The 20,099-nt window shown below is 43.8% G+C and overlaps 2 protein-coding genes across 3 annotated transcripts in view; one reads left to right on the plus strand and one right to left on the minus strand.

Moving 5' to 3' along the window:
- CNKSR2 (connector enhancer of kinase suppressor of Ras 2) overlaps positions 1–5,060 on the plus strand; it is a 205,671-nt gene extending 200,611 nt beyond the window's left edge. For both annotated transcript variants that reach the window (XM_041472375.1, XM_041472376.1), the window contains one exon: positions 2,501–5,060. In XM_041472375.1, the coding sequence (XP_041328309.1) occupies positions 2,501–2,716 (216 nt within the window). In that variant the 3' untranslated portion in view covers positions 2,717–5,060. The remainder of the gene's footprint in view (positions 1–2,500) is intronic.
- Positions 5,061–5,894: 834 nt separating this feature from the next.
- KLHL34 (kelch like family member 34) lies at positions 5,895–8,724 on the minus strand. The gene is made up of 2 exons (XM_041472379.1): positions 8,271–8,724; positions 5,895–8,129 (listed from the first exon to the last, which is right to left on the minus strand). Exons 1-2 carry the CDS (start codon positions 8,340–8,342, stop codon positions 6,231–6,233), a joined length of 1,971 nt encoding a protein of 656 aa, XP_041328313.1. The 5' UTR covers positions 8,343–8,724; the 3' UTR covers positions 5,895–6,230.
- Between the last annotated feature and the right edge of the window lie 11,375 nt (positions 8,725–20,099).

Below are 20,099 nucleotides of genomic sequence, written 5' to 3' on the forward strand. Positions count from 1 at the left end.
TTTCTAATTGATGTGCTTGTCCAGGAGGAAACTGTGTGCTTGCTTTCTGTGTAAACTGATAGGATCATTGTATGTAATCAGTAAGATTGATTAAATAAGTAGTGATAATGATAGATTTGAAAATTTATATGGTTACTTTAAATGTACTACAGCTCTTTTAGCCTCCTTGTCAGCTTCCTTTGTTTGTTACAGCAGTTTCAGTTGTGCCCTGATAGAGATTTCAGCAAACAATATGCTGGATGTCCTCAGGGACCCTGTTAACTATATTAAATTACCACATTTTAAGCCACCAGATAATTGTACAGTGCATTTTGTAACAGCTTTCATCAAAGAGGGCTTTATAAACATTAATTAATTTAGTTTTCTATCACCTAGAGAAGCATTTAGACAATATTATTTTCATGCTGTGGGGCTCCCATCCTGAAAAGAAATCCTACATGTGCTTAACTTTCCGTACTGTGTCATCTCCTTGAAGGCAACGTGCATTATTATCTTGGTATGCGAGTCTTTGCAGGATTGAAGGCTGGCAAAAAAGGGCAACATTCACAGCTGTCCATGACTTCTACAAGCATGAGAATCCGAAACAAAACCAAATAACAAGTGCTCTCCCACACGTCAGGATGGCAGGAGGTTCATGCTGTAGCTGTGGGTTTGTACCACAGTGGGGTGACACACCGCAGCTGTGGGTCAGCACCAGCAGCCTGCTGCCATGCTCAATTGTCTCTGTTAGTGGTTATTGATACCTGAGATTAATTATACCAGTGGCTTCCTGCAAATTAAACTGCTTTCCTTAAGGCAAGTCCAAAAAACACTGCAGCCTCTTGATCCAGCAGGTGCGTGGTTTTGTGCTTCTCTGGAACTTCTTTCCTTTGGACCAAGCAAACACAATTTTTTTGTTCTCTGTCCATGAGCCATATTTTCTAAGCCTGTCAGCACTCTTGTTTGGACTGTGATTGGTGTAAATCATTCTTATGTACATGAGACCAATAATGGAAAATGAAATGGCAGCAAGGAGCAGGTAATTGATGTTTTCTGCATAGAGCAGGAAACATGCTTGGTTTGCAGTGACCTCATGGTAACTTGTGACTGGCTGCATTGCAGCCCAGAGCTCCACCTCTGCCTACTATTGGCAATTGTATCAACCAGTAACTGCTGTTACCTAATCAATTAGTCTTTCTTTTTATCAGTGCCTATGATTTCTCTTTCCTGAATGCAGCCAATTGCACTGGCCTGTTGGCACTGATGTTCTGAACTCTCTTTGAATTTTATCCTACATAATAATATCCAGAGACAGTCCTCCAAATTGCTTCTGGCTCTTGATAGCCTAAGTCATTAATGAAGACCCCTGTGCTCTCTGTCTTGTGATAACGCAAAATCATTCTCCTGTCATTGAGTGTGGGCTGCCTGGCTGGTAGCACAGAGGTGTGGGACCAGCCACGATCTGTGAGAAATAAGTTATGGCAGCTCAAGCAGAGATCTGGTGATCAGGAATTCCCATGATTTCTTTTCCACAGCTTGTTCTCAGCTTGCCCTCTCTTTCTGGAAATGAGTATTCTAGCAGGTAGTGTTAATTTGCTGTTGTTTGCACAGCAATGAAAGCACTGCTTATGGAAGATGTCTCTGACCCTTCTGAACTGTCCCATCATACCCAGCTTCATATTTCCCCTTGCCATGCTACCCAGAAGGATCTAACATACTCCCAGTATGGCCATGGAAAATGTGAGTTAGCCATGAGGAGTGTGAAACCCATCTTGCAGGGAGGTTGGAGGGGAGATTGCTGATGGCTGTGCCATTCCTGTGCTGAGGAGCAGTGCTGGAAACCACAGGTGTGTGTTAGCTGTGTTTCCATCACCAGAGAGGGTTTATGGTACAGTCACTTCCCCTGTTTCCACGGCGCATAAGGAGGCACCAACAATGTTATATTTACCCTTTTTCTGCCTTCTCTTTGCCACGTCAGTGGTAGAAGAGGTTGCAGCCAGCCAGCCCATGGCATGCAGTAGATCTGTAGTGAGGATGAGCTGTCGTTCCCGTGGGACTCTTGCACAAGCCTTTGCAATGCAGAGCTCAGGTGCCCCCATGACAAGCCTATAAGGAGGTGCAGCTCTGCTGTGTCCCACACACCCACACAGTATTTCTGATCTATCAAGAGCAAACAGATGGCACTTTGTTGTGTGAAACCCATCCTGAGAAATGCGAGCAGCTAATAGTAAACAGGGCAGGGCTTGCTTTTTCTGGGGCTGAACGATGGGGCATGTGGGGGAATAGGAACTCTTACTGAGGGTTCTGGACAAGGTGAGGGAAGCCCAAGTCCCACAGGGGAATGTGGAACACCCTGTAGAAAGGGCTCCAGTGTGTGAGTGCTCATAGATCAGATAGTCCCTGTGCTTTCGGGGTCTGAGGCTTGAGTTGTACCCTCCATTCTCTGCTTCCACCCAGTGACTGATTTTGTCAGTGACTCATCACTTGCATTAACTCTTTGCTTGTTCCTTTTCTCTCACAGGCCAGGGAAGGAGAAGTAGCCATTATAGATAAAGTTCTGGATAATCCAGCCTTGACGTCTAGAGACTTTCAAGAATGGAAACAAATGTACCTTGATCTCTTCATGAACATCTATGAAAGCAGCCCCCGGAGGGACTCTGTTAATGGCTCGTCTGAGGTTGAAGCACTTATAGCCTCGCTAGCACACACTCACTCTTACATAGAAACACATGTATGAAAGTCCCTCTTTTTGTCCATTTGCTACACCCCAGCCCTTTACTTAAGTGCATAAAGTAGTTTTTATATCAATATGTGAGAGCACTAGTAAATTATATTTTAATGTTACTCAGCTGTGTGAAACCTTCAATGGTCAACAACACCACTTCTTTAATGAGGATTTGTATATTTTATATGCTACCATTGCTCTGCTTGTGTTTACCTTCTCTGAATTATAAAACATGATCTTTACCTATTGAAGAAAAGGATTTAAAAGCATTTTTGGAAGACTGTGGCCTTCATGCAGGAAGTTCTACATGCTGTAAAGCTTTTGTTATCAAAGGTCAGTTTTACAATGATATTTTATAATTCCAGTATTGCATTGCATTTTTGGAGTGCAGGTACTGTTTTGGTGGTGGGAGAAAACCAATTTTTATATTCCATGAGAAACTCTAGGATTTTTCTTAAATAACAGGGAAAAGGTGTAATGCAGTGGCTGTGTTTCAGTTTTGTCAAACACATAAAAGGGTGAAAATCGGCAGACAAAAAATGACTAATGTGAGTTTAAGTGTCAAAAGGTTAGGTCTTATTTCCTTGTGCTTTTTTTAAAGCCTGTTGCTTAGGTTTACCACCAGTGCGAAGGGATGCTGGTTTGTATTATAATTAAGACCGAATTGTGTGTTGTCTCTTAATCACATTAGGTTGATTTACCAAAAAAAAAAAAAAAAAAAAAAAGTCACGGTACTGTGATTGATGAAGCTTTTGCACTGAAGGTATCAGTATAATGTGCAGATTTTGCAAAAGAGAAAATATAGACTTTCAACATCATTGGTAGCAGCGTTTCTTTAGACCAGAACAGCAGCAGTGGAAAAAGTTTCCAATGAAATGCTTCAAATCTGAGATGCTTTGAAGATTCCCACAATAGAAAAGGAGTGAATAGGATTTTTCAAGTAGTTTCCTATGTGTTTTCTGAGCTGTGAAATTTGGCTGTATTGTATGCAGGGATAATGTGTGATGAGAGCAGAACTGAGCACGGAACCTGAAAAATAACCGAGGAGTAAAAAGGACTCTGGTTTGCTTTTGAAGGGGAAGGGATGTCTCTGGCTTCTGCTGAGTTCACAAGCCAATTAAAATCTTGTAAACTTCCATGAGATTTGTTATCTGCTGAAGACAACCCAGTGAATATGAGGGGAAATAGCGCCTTAGAGTTAGGCACATGCCTGAAATAAAAGTGGGAGGGAACTCTTAAATCATATATTTACTTTTTATGGACTTGGTTTTGAAAAATGTTAAGAGCATGACAAAATATTTCTGCTGCTCTTCAGTATTTTGCTGCATAAGTTAGAACTCATGACATGATTTAATAATGCTCATGTGGAAAGAAGAAGCCTCCTTTATACTTTAGTGAGTTGTACTCTTAACCAACTTGAGACTATTGCCTGTACAGCTCAGTGAATGTACTTTAAACTTTATGAACTCTGATATTTCCTGGCAGTTATATCCATGAAGGGATGAAGGAAAGAATGGACAGACTTTTCTTTCTTTCTTTCTTTCTTTCTTTCTTTCTTTCTTTCTTTCTTTCTTTCTTTCTCTCTTTCTCTCTTTCTCTCCCCTTTTTCTCTCTTGCTCCCCTTTTTCTTTCTTTTCCTCTTTCTAGCCCTCGTTTTCTACCTTGTTATTGGGTTTAGATTGCAAATGTTCTGCAGATTTTGCACAACTGTACAGAAGAGTGGCCTTTCTGTAGCCCATTTTCAGTAATCCTATATTCAAGTTGTCTGGATGACAAATCATGTACTAACGTTTGTATAGAATTCTGGATCCAGTGTAAGATTTGTACTATTAGAAGAATATTGTTTGTATAAACTGGACATTTATTTACTGCATGGGTACTGACTTGTATATTAAATTTGTGAGGTTTTTGTAAATTTCTCTTTAAAAATGCTTGACTTGAAATGGATTGTGCTATTGTTCCAAGCATTTAGATTCTCTTGCTATTGTTTTACTGGACCAAAAGTAAATATATTCATATGAAAAACTCTTTATATCTGATGGATGTATATGCACATTGTGTAGTTGATTCCTTGTCAAAACCAAGGCAGTTCAGAAGAATTAGATCTGTTGCTATGCAACAGCCATTCTGCCTGCACTTTACATTAGTAAAGTTAGCTTGATTGCTTTAAAGGTGAAAATTAAACATTACAGTTTTTTAAGCTAGTCTAGTGACAAAGAACATGTGTCCTCTCCATTGTGCTGCCTTCTTTTAAGACTATTAAATGTTCTTCTATATATATTTTTATTGTATTAACTCTCAGCCTAGAAAGGGAACACTGTAAAATGAAGTACAATAAATTTAGCTTTTAAATGAACATTTATGGGTCAAGATTCACTTTACTCCATACCAGACTGATTCTGTGGCATCTGACCATTTTGTCTGCATTTCACATATCCATGTATCTTAAAGTGCCCCAGTGTGACTTCAAACACTGCCAGTGTGGCCAAAAGGGAGTGACACTATTGCTGGTTTGTATGTAGGCAGACACTGAGTAAAGACTTCTGAAAGCCTTCAGTTACCTCCCTCCCCTTTGTACTCTTTGATGAAAGTAAACCTTTTATGACTGCAGGGTTCTCTCGTAGCAGTTCAACAGCAATGAAGCATTTTACCCTTAGGAACAGGTGTGATAAAACAGCGTGTGGTGCCAAGGTAAATGCCAAGGCATCAGTAACATCCTGTTACTCCTGTAAGAAGCTTCTTGGAGGCTCAGGATAGGGATACCCACTCAGCTCTGGCCATCTAAGCTAACACAGGGTTTGGACACAAAATAAATGCACATCACCAGTAGCGTGCATCTCTAAAATAATACCCAATAAACATCTGGAAGGTGTTCTACAACAAAGGCCACTGAGAGAGCAATGGCTTCTATCAAACAAACACTGTTTTAACTTTCAGTGGTAGCTGAGTCTACGCAGTGAAAAGTCCATGCTTTCTGTCCAGTAATTTCATGCTGGTTAGCTAAGACATTCTTGCCTAGTAAGCAGTATATCAAGTAATACCTTTTCCGTGGCAATACTTGCTACTAATTCTTATAGGCATCAATTTTCTAGTCTTTATACAGCTCTCTTTCCTTTTGCTTAGCCATAGCATAAAAACTCAATAGCACTTACCAGCCGGGAAAATTACCTCTGATTAAGAAAACAGAAAAGACGGATTATATTTTTTAATATTTGAAAAATCCCACTTGCAACACCTACTAATTGCTATCTAGGTATTATCCAAAAGTCAAGGATTACAATTCTCACTCATCACCTCTAAGCATGCTACTTGCTACATCCTTGCTCAGTGAGATCAGCTTCGAGCTTTATAAATCCTCTATGTGTTTCCTGTGTTGGAGCCAGATTTTTTTGCCTGTTTCCACCAAGCGTTTGGCTTATCCAAGCAAAGGTTCCACTGTCACATTCAGAGCCACTGCAATTTTCTTCTTCTCCAGGACCGTCCTGCTCGCTCATCTCCTGGGATGGATATTCCTCAGCATGGGAGCTCAGCAGTTGGGCAGCTTCTTCTGGTGGCTGTCGCTGTCCTGCTCCTCGGGCACCTCGGAGAGCTGGAGCACGGCGCACTGCAGCCCACACCACGGCAGAGGGGCCTTGCAGATCTCTTCCCAGCCATCGTTGTCGATGTCATAGCCAACCACGTCTTGTGTGGACACCTCCAGCGAGTTTTGCCATTTCTTTCCCCCAATAAGAAGAGCTGTCTCCTCTACCACTGCCAGGCCATAGGAGAATCGATCGTAGACCAGTGGTTTCAACCGAGTCCATTGGTTTTGATCCGGGTCATACCTTTCTATTTCAGAGAAAGGTTCATATAGTCCCAGAAAGGTAAAAATGGATCCCCTGATTGTTGCCATCTGATGCCCAAACCGAGCAATGCTCATTGGGGCACGTTTCACCCACTGCCCTTCCAGTGAGCTCAGAGAATAAACGTCATTGCTTGTGCTGGCTGGGGCCGAGTACTTACCCCCAGAGATGTATATGGTGTTCTTGCAAACAGCACTGGCATGACCATGTATCCTGCATGGCAATTCCCTGGCCTTGGTCCATCTATCCCTGCTGATGTCATAGACTTCCACAGATGAATGCAGCAACCCGTCCTCACCCCTTCCACCAATGGCAAAGATATCCTTGCCTAGGACACAGCAAGAAAACTGGCATCTCTTTTCCAGCATGCCTGTGATTTGGGTCCATGCGTTAAATCTTGGATCATACCGATGGACCTTGTTTGTAACCAATAAGGTCTTTCCAATTTTAGCATCACCCAGGATACCACTTTGTATTTCCCCACCCAGGACATAGAGGAAGTTCCCCACCACACACACGCTGTGGTTCTGCAGCCTGTCCTGCAGCTGCGTGAGGGTTCGCCATTTGTGATTGTAAACATCGAAGGCCACCACGTCGGTGACGAGCTCCTCGCTTGCTGTGCCTCCCCCCAGCAGAATGATCCGAGTTTTTTCGTTCCTCAGTGTGGTGGACTTATCCTGCAGGACAGGCTGTTTGAATACAGATGTGTGATAATTTATTGCTTTTATGATCATGCACTTAATACCTGCTGAGAGGGACACTTCTGACTGTGTGTAGGTTTTTCTCAGCTCTTCCACTGGGATGAGACCATATCTTATGTGCTCTAAAAGGCTGCTTGCATGATCCAGCCTGGATTTATCCTGCTTCAACCACAACAGGACAAGATTCAACAGGCGGCATTCTTCCACCATGGGGAGATCTGGTGACTGAATCACTGCTAGCAAAGACCTGAAGTTCAGCTCAAGGAGTCCCGACAAATCCAAGTCTAGCAGCTTCCAGACATTTTTGATAATGTATTTTTCTGCAGCTGCTAGGGCATCTGGCAGGTAGAACTTCCTGGCCACATTGGCAGAGTAGCAGCAGTTTTCCAAGGCAAGATTGTTAACTAAGTACTGATTGCACAAGCCGATAGCATCAGTCACTTGCAAGTAGCTTGCAGCTTCCAAGGTATCCTCCAGGCTTTCAAAGGAAAGGGGCAGCAAGGATGTGTAAATGAAATCCAGGATGTGCTGGAGCCCAGTGGGTGAGACAACTTGTAGGTGAATGACACTGGCTTTAGACTCTTGGGTATAACTTTTGAACATGGCTCGGAAGTAGTCGCTGGAGCATGCTAACAAGGACTTGTGTGCAGGAAACTCGTTTTCTTTCACTTTCAGCAAAATGTCACAGAGAAAGCCCTCTGATCTCAGGCTCTGGTATTGGGCGAGCACGGCAGTGCAGTGTGCTTTGCAGTAGGACAGGAAGTAGCTCATGGCAGACAATGCAATGCTTTTCCCTTGAGCTATTAGAGCTAAAATGCAATTAGATATTGAAACAGCTGCCTTACTCAACAGCCATTGCTTGAATGCCCAGCAGACTTCCAGCTGTTAGAGAAAAGCCCAACCCAAAAAAAACAAGTCAGTCTCTTCCCTGGCATAGGGGGACAGTTAGTAGATTTGTAGTGAATTCAATTCATTCCTTTATAGAGAAAATAGCTGAATGTATATCAGCTGTAGGATGCTTACTTTTCTCGCCTCCACAAGTTGTGCAAGGATGAAGGGTCCACAGCTGTGCTGAGCACTTGCCTGGCTGGCCATCAGGTGACAGATGAGGGAGCTAGGTGATGGTCCCAATAAATGGCCCTTCGTGTCTGCTCAGCCGTCGCCCCCGACCCTTCTTGCTCCACGGGCAGACCAAAGGGATCCTCTCTGGCTGCCAGCGCGTGGCTCTGAGCAGACACAGATGAGAAGAGAGCGCTGACTTTTCTCCTCTTGTTTGTATTTTGAACTCTGATCAGTTAGACGTCACCACCCCTGGGACAGCAGCCCCCTTTCCGTCCTCTTTCCACACGGTCCTGGGAAGCCTCAGCCGGAGATCAAATCAGCACCCAGGGATTATTACGGGAAGATTTTCTGAGCCCATAAATCTTTCCCCGGCAGCCACTAAGACAACCAAAATACCGTGATTAGTCACTGGTTCGATTTGACATGCATTTCTGGCTCTTTGCTTCACGTGACCCCTCCATAGCTCACAGCTACCAGAATAGCCACAGGCTCATCCCCTCGTCCCCCTCGCCTGGGAGCCAACCCCGGGCGGGCGAGAAATGGGGCCAGGGACTGGGCAGGCAGAGGAGCTTCCAGTGGCAGCCACAGCCAAAGCAGCTGACTTGGAATGACCTGGCTGGAAATGACAAGGGTAACATATTTGCACAAAGTGGTGACAAAAATAGATTCCCCCAGTTCGGCCATAATAAACCAAATTCTGTTTATAGAGGAGGCTTTGCATAATTGTGCTCTCAGTTACCAGCTGGGAACAAGCCCGGAGCCCCCAGGGGTGGGCCAGCACTGTCTTGCTCAACTTTCTCACTTTCAGTTTGTCCCAATTAGAAGCACTTATACAGGGATTATCCCTGATTTTCACCTGGGCACTTCAGGGTCTAATTTCTACCAGGAATAGCAGCTCTGGGTAGGCTACGCATTCTGACCTCTTAAAGCTTGCTTTTATTTCTTTTTTTTTTCCCTGCGTAACTCTGGGTGAAGGTGTTCAGGAATCTCCTCCCGACGCCTTTCTTTCCAAATCTAACACCATCAGGACTTGCAGACCTTGCCAGGGTTGATAAATGCCTGATCATTTTGCTGCACTGTGAGCCAGCAGACTTGGGAGCAGAGAAGGATCCCACAGGACTGGAAAATATCGCTTTTTGCTTAAGCCCAAGGTAAAGCATTTTTACTGTATTTGTTTATATTTGTTTATGTGATGTCATGAAATTCTGGCTTATCCCTGTAGCTGTGTTTGGACCTGACTGGATCCTAATATGGACTGTGCATGCTGTGTGACTGTTCCAGTGAGCTTAAACTGTCTTGCTAAACAGACTGATACCTACACATGCTCTGCTCTGTTTGTGGGGAAGGACTCCAAAAACATTATTTTTTTTTTGTTGCTATATAGCTGTGAAAATTGATTTCCTGCTTGAATCCACTTTCCATCATGACATTATAGACCACAAATCAGGATCTTGCTAAAAGATCTTGCTCTTTGCTAGCAACACAACATGTATGGGCAGTAGGGATGAAGAAGAAAAGGGATGCTTTTTTCTTTTTCGCAGCAGTTTTGCCAATGTCCAAGTTGGGACAACTCTAAGGTATTTCAGGCGTTAGTGAAACTGTGCGGTTGATTCCAAGTAGAAGTAGAGACCAAAGACCAGGAACCTCTGTCACCCCTCGGCAGTCAGGAGTCCTGGTGACGAGGGACCAGGCCTTAAATGCTCCCACTCCTAGAGTTGCTGCTTTCCCCAGTTAAACCCCACCAGGTACCAGATTTCTATAACACAAGGTGCAGATAAATCTCCCCTATTTTGAAATAGCAGGTGGGCACTGCACATCACAATTTCCCTGGAGCCTGAGGTGCAAGTCAACAGTCCTTGTCTTCCACCAGCCCTTAGGCTGTGCTGCCATGGCTGCTCTGACACAGCCAGAAGTGATGCACAGGGAGAAATGGGAAAAACCCAAAACAGAACAGCAGAGGGGCCTCTGTGGCCCAGGCCAGGTTGTCAGCCTCCCTCACTGTGTGACTCCCAAGCAGATGTAGCACAGCAGAGGTGGGCAGTGGCTGGAGGGGGCTGGGGATGCAGCAGCGGCAGAGACCCGTGCACAGAACCAGGCTGCTCTGCTGCGGGCCGGGGTCCCCAGCCCCAGGGCACTGCTGAAGGGCTGGTACCACAGGGCAGCTGGCACCAAGGACACACAGATCAATCCTACCTCCCCCAGATCCAGGTGTACCAGAAAGAGGTCAAATGTATGGCTTGGCCAGCTGAGGCTGTTACCAGCAGCAGCCAAGGAATTATTTCTGATCCCCATATGACACTCCTGCCTCCCAAGTGATGCACTCCAGTCAAAGGCAATGTGCCTTTTCCTCACCCCCAGCACCAGTTTGGCTGGAATGTGTAAAGTACCAGTACAGCTCCAGCCACAAGCTCTGTAATTTGAGAGAGGCCAAACCAGGCTCAGTCTGAGCATCCCTGCCTGTGCCCAGAGTGATTCCATGGTAACCCAACCAGGTGTGCATCACTTGCTCTCCGAATGAATTCCAGCTGTGGGTGGCTGTTTATACAGGTCAGCTGCTGACACTGACTGAACTGAACTGATTTAACACCAGTGCCAGGTAAGAAGGTCCCATAATTGTATGCAGATTTGCTGTGCTATTCTCTCTCAGACCTACTTCATCTTCATGGCAAGCCAGCTAATGAAAGTAGTAAGAATCATGATCCTTATAAAGCTGTTTATTTGCCTGGAGATTTTTTTTTTATTTGGCTTATAATTGAAATAATATCACATCCTTTCCAGTCCCTTGCTCTGGAGTGATTAAAAAAAAAAAATCATTATCAAAATGAGATTTTTCCCTGCTTCACTTCCAGGCAGTTAGCCTTGTCTAACTAGGGAGCCTGCTCAGCCAAGACCCTCCTTTGTCAACAAACAAATTATCTTCCTGCAGAAGCTCAGGTCTCCAGCACCTTTGGAAGAATATTTAATGTCCATTAGGAAGAGAACAGACGGTGACTAAACAGCTGACTTACAAATCCCAGCATGAGACCTAGCACTAAGCAGGATGCAGTTCAAACCAGGATCTTATTTTCCTTGGGTATAATTTGGAAGATCAGATCTAATGTTTCACTCACTAGATGGTGCTTAAAATTAGGGAAATATTAGTGTTTCAATGATGCTGGTTTGTTTGGAATAGATAATACATTTTTAATCATGTGCATCATTTAAACTTTAAATTAGATTTAGATTTCAGGCTTTCAGCATATTTTCTGTTGAAGTGATTGCTCTATTACAGTAGGCAGTCTGAAATAAAAAAAACATTCAGATGTGTGCTGTGAAAAATGCTGGCTTCCACACATGCAGAGGTTTTTTGCTATACAAAATTGAAAAATGGCCCAAGTTGCAATGCCATGTTCAGTTTAATATTTCAAGTAGGACATCAGTTAATAAACAATTTAATTATTATTTTAAATGTTGCAATTTTTTTTTTTAAGGGGAAAGATTATAAAAAGAGTTGTGCAAGTGGTACTAGGCTCATTACTAACAAGTGGCTTACTGTAAAATATTTGTTATAAAAATCCACAGCACAGGATTACAAGGCTACATTTTGTTCCAAAAGAAATTAGTGCAGTCCAGAAGACAACAGATTAGATATTTCAGATGCTTGATAATGTACTGCATGAACAAATAACAGCAAAATGAGCCAAGAAATGAGTATAGCCAACACTTCCTAGAAGTGCTAATCAGAAAGATCATATTGATTTAAGTTGTCTTGTAAAAATCTTTGGACTACAGTCTGTTCTTCATCCTTGAATAATCATTCACAGTAGTATTTGGGTCAGCACATCTATTTAAAGCAAAGGATGTTTAGCCCAGGAAAGCAGTCCTTAAGAGCAAAACAGTAAGAGGGAGGAATTTTCATGCAGTGTCTGGTGAGATCATGTCTGTGTATAAAAGCAAAAGAGAAGGTTCCCAGCTCGCATGGGGTGGGCTGAGGCTGTGAGGTTTCCATTCTGGCAGGGGAGGCTGGGGCTGCCCGTGGCTTTGAGCACTGTCCCAGTGGTGCCCAGAGGACACTGTCCCTGTGAGCTGGGGGAGCAGGAAGGCAGCACAGGGCAGTGCCTCCCCCAGCCTGTCAGAGGAGTTCTGCAAAGCCCCAGAACCCTGTACCCATCCATGTGCCACCTCAGAGGGGTCTGTGTCTGGGGACAGTGCTGGCAGCAGAAGCTTTGAGTGCAAGGCTCCATCTGCCTGTGGGGAGAAAAGAGGTTTAGTAGGGTCAGGAGTCAGAGCAGGGATCCTGGTTTGCTGCAGGACCATGGCTGCTAAGCCATGGCTGCGTGGCACTCTTCTGTGTTCTGTGGAAAAAGAGGAGGAAAGGAGGAAATACCACTGGCACACCTGGGCTGGGAGTGGCCGTGTCCCAGCTGGGTTACTCCAGCACTAGCTACACCTGTGCAAGAAAGCATCCCGTGTCAGATTGTGAAAGGCAACAGGAAATAACAGACTTTCAATCAGACAGTGCCTCATTTATTTCCTCTCCCTGTTTTTTCAGGTTTCGTTTGCCTCCCATGAAGACAGAAGCTGTTCCAGCTTCCACTGCCATCTCAGTGGGTTAGACCTGAGCTTCCCTGGTGAATAAAAAACCAGTTAGAAAATTTTAGACTTGGGTTCCCATTCCAGAGCAACTGCCGTGGGATGAGTCAGGCACTGCTGCCACAGGATAATGAAGGAGAATGTGTATTTTAATGAGCCCATTTCAGAGCAGATGCACTAATAGCTTTCACAGCATCTCGCAGCTGAGGGTGGAGGGCTGCTTGGGGTTCATCTGTTCCTGTGATGGCCAGGTGGCACCAGAAATGCTCTGCATTGAGCCCTGGCTTTCACCCCTGGGCAAACAGTGCTACCTGTGCTGTTGCTGGGGCAGAGAGGGATCTGCAGCCCCTGCCCAGGGGCATCTTCCCTCTGCATCCAGCTCAGGGATCTCACAGACACCTCTGGCTGCTGACCTTGCACAGCATGGGTGTGTAGAGCCCTGGCTGAAGCTGCTCTGCTCATGGGTCCCTTCTGCATGTATGGAAGTCCCCCTGCTATAAAAGGAACATTTCTGACCCCCATGTGGCATTCCTGCCTCCAAAGACCTTGGGGCTGGTTGAGCTGTGTTCCCAACCCTTGTCTGCTTGGGTACATGTAGTGGCAACAGCTGCAGCTTGGGCTGTGTGACCTCTCATGGCAGGAGAGCTGGGCTCTCCCTTCTGCTCTGGCTGGACACAGCAGCCCCTGCACACAGCCCACTCCACCCTGGCCTGATCTCCATGGTGATACATGCATCCAGCACAAAACCCCTACAACTGGGATACACACCTCAGGTCCAAGAAAAGGATAAGGACATGGGGACTAGCCTCCCACAGTTCAATCATCTTTGCATCATTTACTTGTAATTAGGAGGATGAGTTTTTATAGGAATAGACATGTAAGGCACAACCAGTGCTCTGAGACCACAGAGGAGAAAACTGACATTTTCCTGTACAGGGACAACATAGAGATGAAGTAAAGCTGCAGTGTTGAAGTAAAGCTGCATGTCTCTGCAACCAAGGTGCTTTTCACATAAGCTATTAGGATTCAGCTCTACCATCCTCTTTGATTTTCCTAATTCACATTCATGCAAATGTTCTCCAAGACATGGACTGTTGGTGAGCAAAGTAAAGGTTACAGTGCAATCAGCTGCTGTTACTGCATGGGACAATGAGATCCTGATGTCTACACTCAGCTGATCACTGGAAGTGTTCCTAAAGTCTGTACACTATTGTCATCATTGTTGTGATCACTGTCAGCAGCACCACCACATCGCTCAGTGAGTTGGACTTGGTCCCCCCATGTTGTGTAAGTTAAATCTCAGGCTTATCCTTGGGACTGAAAGGATTGCACCTGCACATGCTGATCCTTTTTCATTTATTCACAAGATCTCAGGTTTGAGAGTGGGAGCGTACCCATGGGTGAAGTGCAGCTGGAATCAATTGCACATGCCAAAGGATGAAGGATGGATGACAAACCCCCAGGTGTCTAGAGGGCTTTTCTTCCCCTCAATGACTCCTGACTGAGTAAAGCCATACTGGAGTGTGACAAAGGCATTGATGGGATGTGTGTCATTTACCCCCCTAATCTTCATGAGTTACTGACTGGTGTGTGACTAGCAAGCCTCTCTGGTCCCTTGTCAGGCTGATCTCAGAGCCAGTCTATAGTGGCATAAGGTACTGGTGGCCCTGCTCACCAAAATGGGAGAGAGACAACTCCCTCCACACCAGACATAGTCTCTAAATTCCATTCCTGAAAGAAATTCCTAGGGTAGTTACAGAAATTGTGCATGCCAAATTTTCTTGCCCAGGCCAGAGTCCTAGCAGACCATGCAGGATTTCAGTTATCTCCCCTCTTTCCCTGGTATGATCTAGATGCCAGCTGGGCATGCCCATAAACTGTGGATAGCAGTGAGCCAAAACCCTCATCTCAAAGGCACTCTCCAAGAACTAATGTACTATGTGCTCACTTTTATTAATTTTAATTTAGAGGAGTTCTTATGACAGGAACAATGCAAATATTGACTCCATCATGGAGTGCAGTGGAGGTTTGTCTGCACAGAAAAAACACACAGTATGCCCAAAACAGCTTGAAATGCTGTTCTATATTCAGCAAGTTTATTTTGGTCTCATCTCTCTAGGATAAGGATTGACATAAGTGACTCTTGAAGGGAGTGACCTCTCATGCCCTGAGCCCCAGCAGTGTGCACCAGTGCAGCAGCATCTTCCTGGTACAACAGCAGAGTTTTCAGGGGACCTTTGCATTTTGCCTGAAGTGGGAAAATCATTGCTCTATGTTAGTTCTGTCACACCCAAGAAAGGAAACCATAGACAAGTGAAGAAAAAGCAGGTGAAGAGGACAGATGGACCTGAAACCCCTTGGGGGAAACTCAAACTTTGAAATGTCTATGAGTAACACACCTTGCCAATACTGCAAAGACTTACTGGTCCATTGGTCTTCCAGGTGGCCCATCCCTTCAGGGCACGTGGTATATCTCTGCAGAACCACGGGTGGTATCTCTCAGCAGAATCTCAGCAGAATGTCTGACATTGTAAGTCAGCAGCCCTTGGAAGCCACTCCAGCCTTGCAGCCAGCAGTGCCCCCGGGCAGGCACACACCTCCCCAGGAATGCTGCTCAGCCACACGTGTGGTCTGGGGTGGGCTGGCAAAGCTCCTCCTGCACTAAACAAACAGTGGCTTTGGGGGTGAGGATGGGGAATACAGTTCAGCGGGATGCCAGTTCTGCCAGAAAATTCTTAGTCCTCACACACAAAAAACCATTTGCACCTTCCTCCTTCATTGAAGAAAGCAGCGCTGGTGTCAAGGAACCTCCTCTGATCCCAACAGAATCATGTCCAAGGGGAGGATGCTAATGAGAGCTGAGGCTCAGTGAGAAATGTGGTTAAATGGAACTACCACACAATCATGTCAATTCCATATCCTAGCATTGAAAGGAGGAAGAGAATAAAAATAAATGTATATGCCTCAATTTTTTTTTTAATTACAAGTAATGACATAATTAATATTTTCTGGAGGTCATTCTAGGACAGTAATACAGTGATTTAGGCCAGCTTGACCATATTGAAAGGGTGCAACTATGGCTTCCCTACCCTTCATCGTCTGCCAGTCTTCCTCTTTGCTGAACCACAGTCCAACAAGCAAGTTACCACAAAGAAAATTTCCTGATTTGCACTGTGAAAATGACAAATGTGGTCAGAAGAGACCTGATTTCAAAAGGTGATTAGGTTTGTATATGTAAAGCAGTAGATAATCTCTCAGCCTGGACCTTCATTTAGCTCACAGTAACATATGAATATGCCTACAGCCCTGGCAAAAAAAAACTGAAATCAAAACTAAAGGAAACAAAAACAAAAAACACCAAAAGAAAAGTCAAAATATTAACTTCACAAATTAGACTGGAGGCAGACTTTCAGCCCGTCATTATACAGGTAGATAGTGTGCACTGCTGGTATAGCACTTCATTACACCAGCTAAGTCAAAACTTCTAAAAAAATTTATTGTATTAGGTAAATTCTCCCATACTTCCCAACATCAGCACCATAACATAATTTCCAGGGTTTGAAGATTACAGTGTCTGGAAAGAAAACACTCAAGTTCAGGACATACCTTGAAATAGCCATATCCACTCAGTTTTGACACAATCCTGTGCATGTACAGCACCAGCTGTACATGTAAAATAAACAGTCTGTGCAATCAAACTGCACACCCTGATATTTCTACTACTCTTGACTGTGATTTAGAGGCTGTAAGTTGAAAGTATAAACAGAATATGAAAGCCATACAAGTCACCTAACTTTTTTTCCCCAAGCAGGAAAGGTTTATTTGCCTTTGATGATATAAAATTGCTCTTAGAAGTCTAACAGATCTTCTGCAGGGAGCTATATTTTGCAATTTTCTTCAAATGAACCTTGTGGTTGAATAAGTGTTTTCAGCCCAAAGTTTACAGAGTTATATGGAAGTAGAGACTGGTTTTGGTTCCTTCAAAGCCAATAGAAATTTTGTCATCAACTCTGGAACAAGCAGAAACAACTTTCTTATCACAGAGAAGCTCGGGAATCTGTCTCAGCTTAATTTTTCAACCTGATATGCTGGCTTTCTCACCTGATATTCAGGGTATAATCAACTCCCAGTGGTCCTGTTAGAATAAAGGCCATTTTAAATATCAGACCCTTTGCAACTGAGCCCCTTATCTACAGAGAAGAGTCTGGTGAGTTTCTACCTACAGCACTTTATTTTTAATGGGTTAACTCTTGCTCTGTAGAGATTGGCAGTGGCTTGTATGGAGTGAGCAGGCCTGCTGAGCAGGGATGGGGAAGGGCAGCAATAATCTCTGCTAGGATGTTCTCATTCTGCAGCCTTCACTGATGCTTCAGGGAGCAGAGTTCTCAGGTACCACTGTTATGTGGATGCCCCTGCTGATCTCACCTGGGTTACTTCAGAAGCAATATTGTTTCCTACTGCTTCAACTTCTGGAAATGTTTAATTAAATGATTAATAAAATAATTCATAAAAAAGGTTGATTTCTTGGGTTTGTTTTTTTTTTTTTTTTTTCCCTGCTAGTCAGATCAGTCATTCTCCTGATCTTCCTCTTATTTTCAGAAAAGAGTTACTGGAGAAAATACTGCATTTCTACAGCTTCTGGAATTGCAACACATTGCCCTAAGTCCAGGAAAAAAAATATTGCAGAGAACTTCAGTTCCTACAGGCTATTTGTGGTTTCCCATGTACTGAAATTCTCAGCTGAAAAGACAAACAAGAGGATAAACTGGCATAGCTGAGACATCAGAAACAAAAGTATTCAGGTGACTTTCCAAGGCAGAAAGAGCAGTTAGAAGCCAAGGTGCCATCAGGCAGCTAAACAATCCTAATGGCCACTGCTCCTGATGACAATGTCCCTCCTACTTACTGAAATGCAGTGATTCTGTTATCAAGGTGACACCAAACTGTCAGATTTGTTCAGGACAGTGTGCAATGGGCACTTTTGAAACACTCAGAAGGGGCTGGAAACCACCCTCCCATGGGGCCACTGCTGTAAATCACTGCAGTCAATAAATCCTTTTGCTCTTAATTGTTTAGGTTTCTCCTAGAAACAAATATTTACCAGCTTCTGGTTTGGACAGTCTTCTAAAGGTCACACATGCTAGCTCCAAGGGGAGCCAGGCTATTCAACCTTAAAGTATTTAACCTTGGCTTCCTGTGGCAGCCAGCGCTGCCATAAAAGCAGGCATCACTATGGGACGTATGTGCAAGGATGGGGGGGTAAAGTTCTTCTCCCCTTGGCCCACCTCAGCATGTTATTTTTAAAAGCTTGTGTGTTCAGTGATGAAAATAGAGATCTTCATTCTGCTTATCCTTTTGGGTGGGTTCGATGTGTTGGGTGCTAATGGTATGCTGGGAAACTAGAATTACTTTCTCATTTAAAAAATGTGGATGGAGGGAAGAGAAAAGGAATTTCTTGTGATTGTTAGTAGTGGTGAAAGTTTGTATTAGGAATAAAAAAGGGTTCAGGGTTTCCAAAACAACTTTAGTCTGTCTAGGTCCCCTACACTACTGTAGGTGGGAAGCTGTAGCTCCAGCAAAGATTCAACTCAGCTACTAGTCTCAACTTCTGAAGACTATTCAGACATGAAATTATCTCTATCAGTATTTCTCATACCTACCTTTCATTTCATCATGACCAAAAATTCCAACCAGGAGAATCGCTGGGGAAGGTATAATCCAACTTTGTGTCTTGACTCTTTTCAGCATCATTTCTAATTACACCAATCACTGCATACTCATTTGGGCTCCTCACTTGTGAAGATAAAAAAATGTGTTCTGAGCTACACCTTCTGCATGATGAAGTGGTTTGGGGTTTGACTTTTAAACTTTAGTCATCTATCCTCTTCCTTTTTTTCCTTGTTTTGGTTTTGGTCTGTTCTCTAGTGGCATTAGAGAAGGTGGAGCCTCCCAGGACTGGGAACCACTAGCTCTTCTGAGTGTGAGCCTTCTTGCTTGGGTTCAGCAAGAACCAGCTCACTTTCCTTTAAGACTCATTATTTTTGTCATCTGACCTAGAAAAATCACAAGAGACCAAGGTCCCCCCTTGCATGTAAGTCAGTCATGTCTTGGGAAATACAGGGTTTGCTTTCTAACCTCTGGGAGGGAAATTGATATGGTTGTCATGATTTTCCAGTTTGATTGCTCTGCTGAGTGTTGTGTGTTTCCTGCAGAGGCATAACACATAATATCACAGATACATTATATATATTATATATATGCAGGCCAATAATAACAGCTTTAAATTAGAAAAGAGTTTCCAACAGTAAAGATAACAAAAGGCTAGGACAAGTTGCCTAGGGAGGTTGTGAGGTTGCCGTCGTGCATGGCATCATCTCTGAAGTGTGCTGTAAAAAATATATTCCTTACAAATCTGCCTGGAGGCAAGGAGATGGATTAGATGGCATTTTGAACCCCTCTGAGGGCTGTACTTAAGGATCTTCTGCTTCTAATAAGCATTCAGTCACAAAGTCCTCAGGCTTTGATGATTCACACAAGTGATTTTCTAAATAGAGGTGCTTTACTGAAAAACAAAAGCTTTAAATAGGAGAAAGCCTGGGATGCCTGCTGGTGTGTGATGCTTTGGAGACATCATAATTGCTGTTTGCAAAATTTACTAAGCATGTCAGTAAGCTGAAAATATACAGGACAGGGCATGCAAAGTGTCTGCCTGAAAGCACTGCCTCTCTTCACAGGAAAAGCCATTGGAAGGTCAGTGCCCAACATCACTGCTCTTTATAAAGCTGCTTCCCAGAGATGTCATGACTTGAGAACTTCTGCTGAGACAGATCCATAAAAAATGCATTTTTGACAACTGAATGCAATAATGTGGAAATGAACTCCACTATCACTGATGTCAGAGCTAGTTTTTTCTTGTTTTTTCTCCTACATGTCATAAAGATGAATAAAACAGGTAATTTTCTTTTTTGTATTGGTAGAGGAGGAATATTTCTTGTTCTGGATATTAGTAACTTGCATTTCTGGATGTCACTTTCTTCTCTCTTTTCTTGAGGAGAAGGAACAAGATGTGCAAAATATCACTAAGCCAAAAAAACCAATAAGCAAGAATAACAACAGCCATATTCTTCTGATCCATGCTGTACCATACCAAGTTGAAAGAGGTGCAGCAGAGAGACCCCCTTGTAGAATTGGAAGCTGCTCTTAGTAAAGGTTTGCCAG

The sequence above is a fragment of the Pyrgilauda ruficollis genome, unplaced genomic scaffold (genome assembly GCF_017590135.1).
Source record: "Pyrgilauda ruficollis isolate IOZ18807 unplaced genomic scaffold, ASM1759013v1 scaffold29, whole genome shotgun sequence".
NCBI classification, from domain to species: Eukaryota; Metazoa; Chordata; class Aves; order Passeriformes; family Passeridae; genus Pyrgilauda; species Pyrgilauda ruficollis.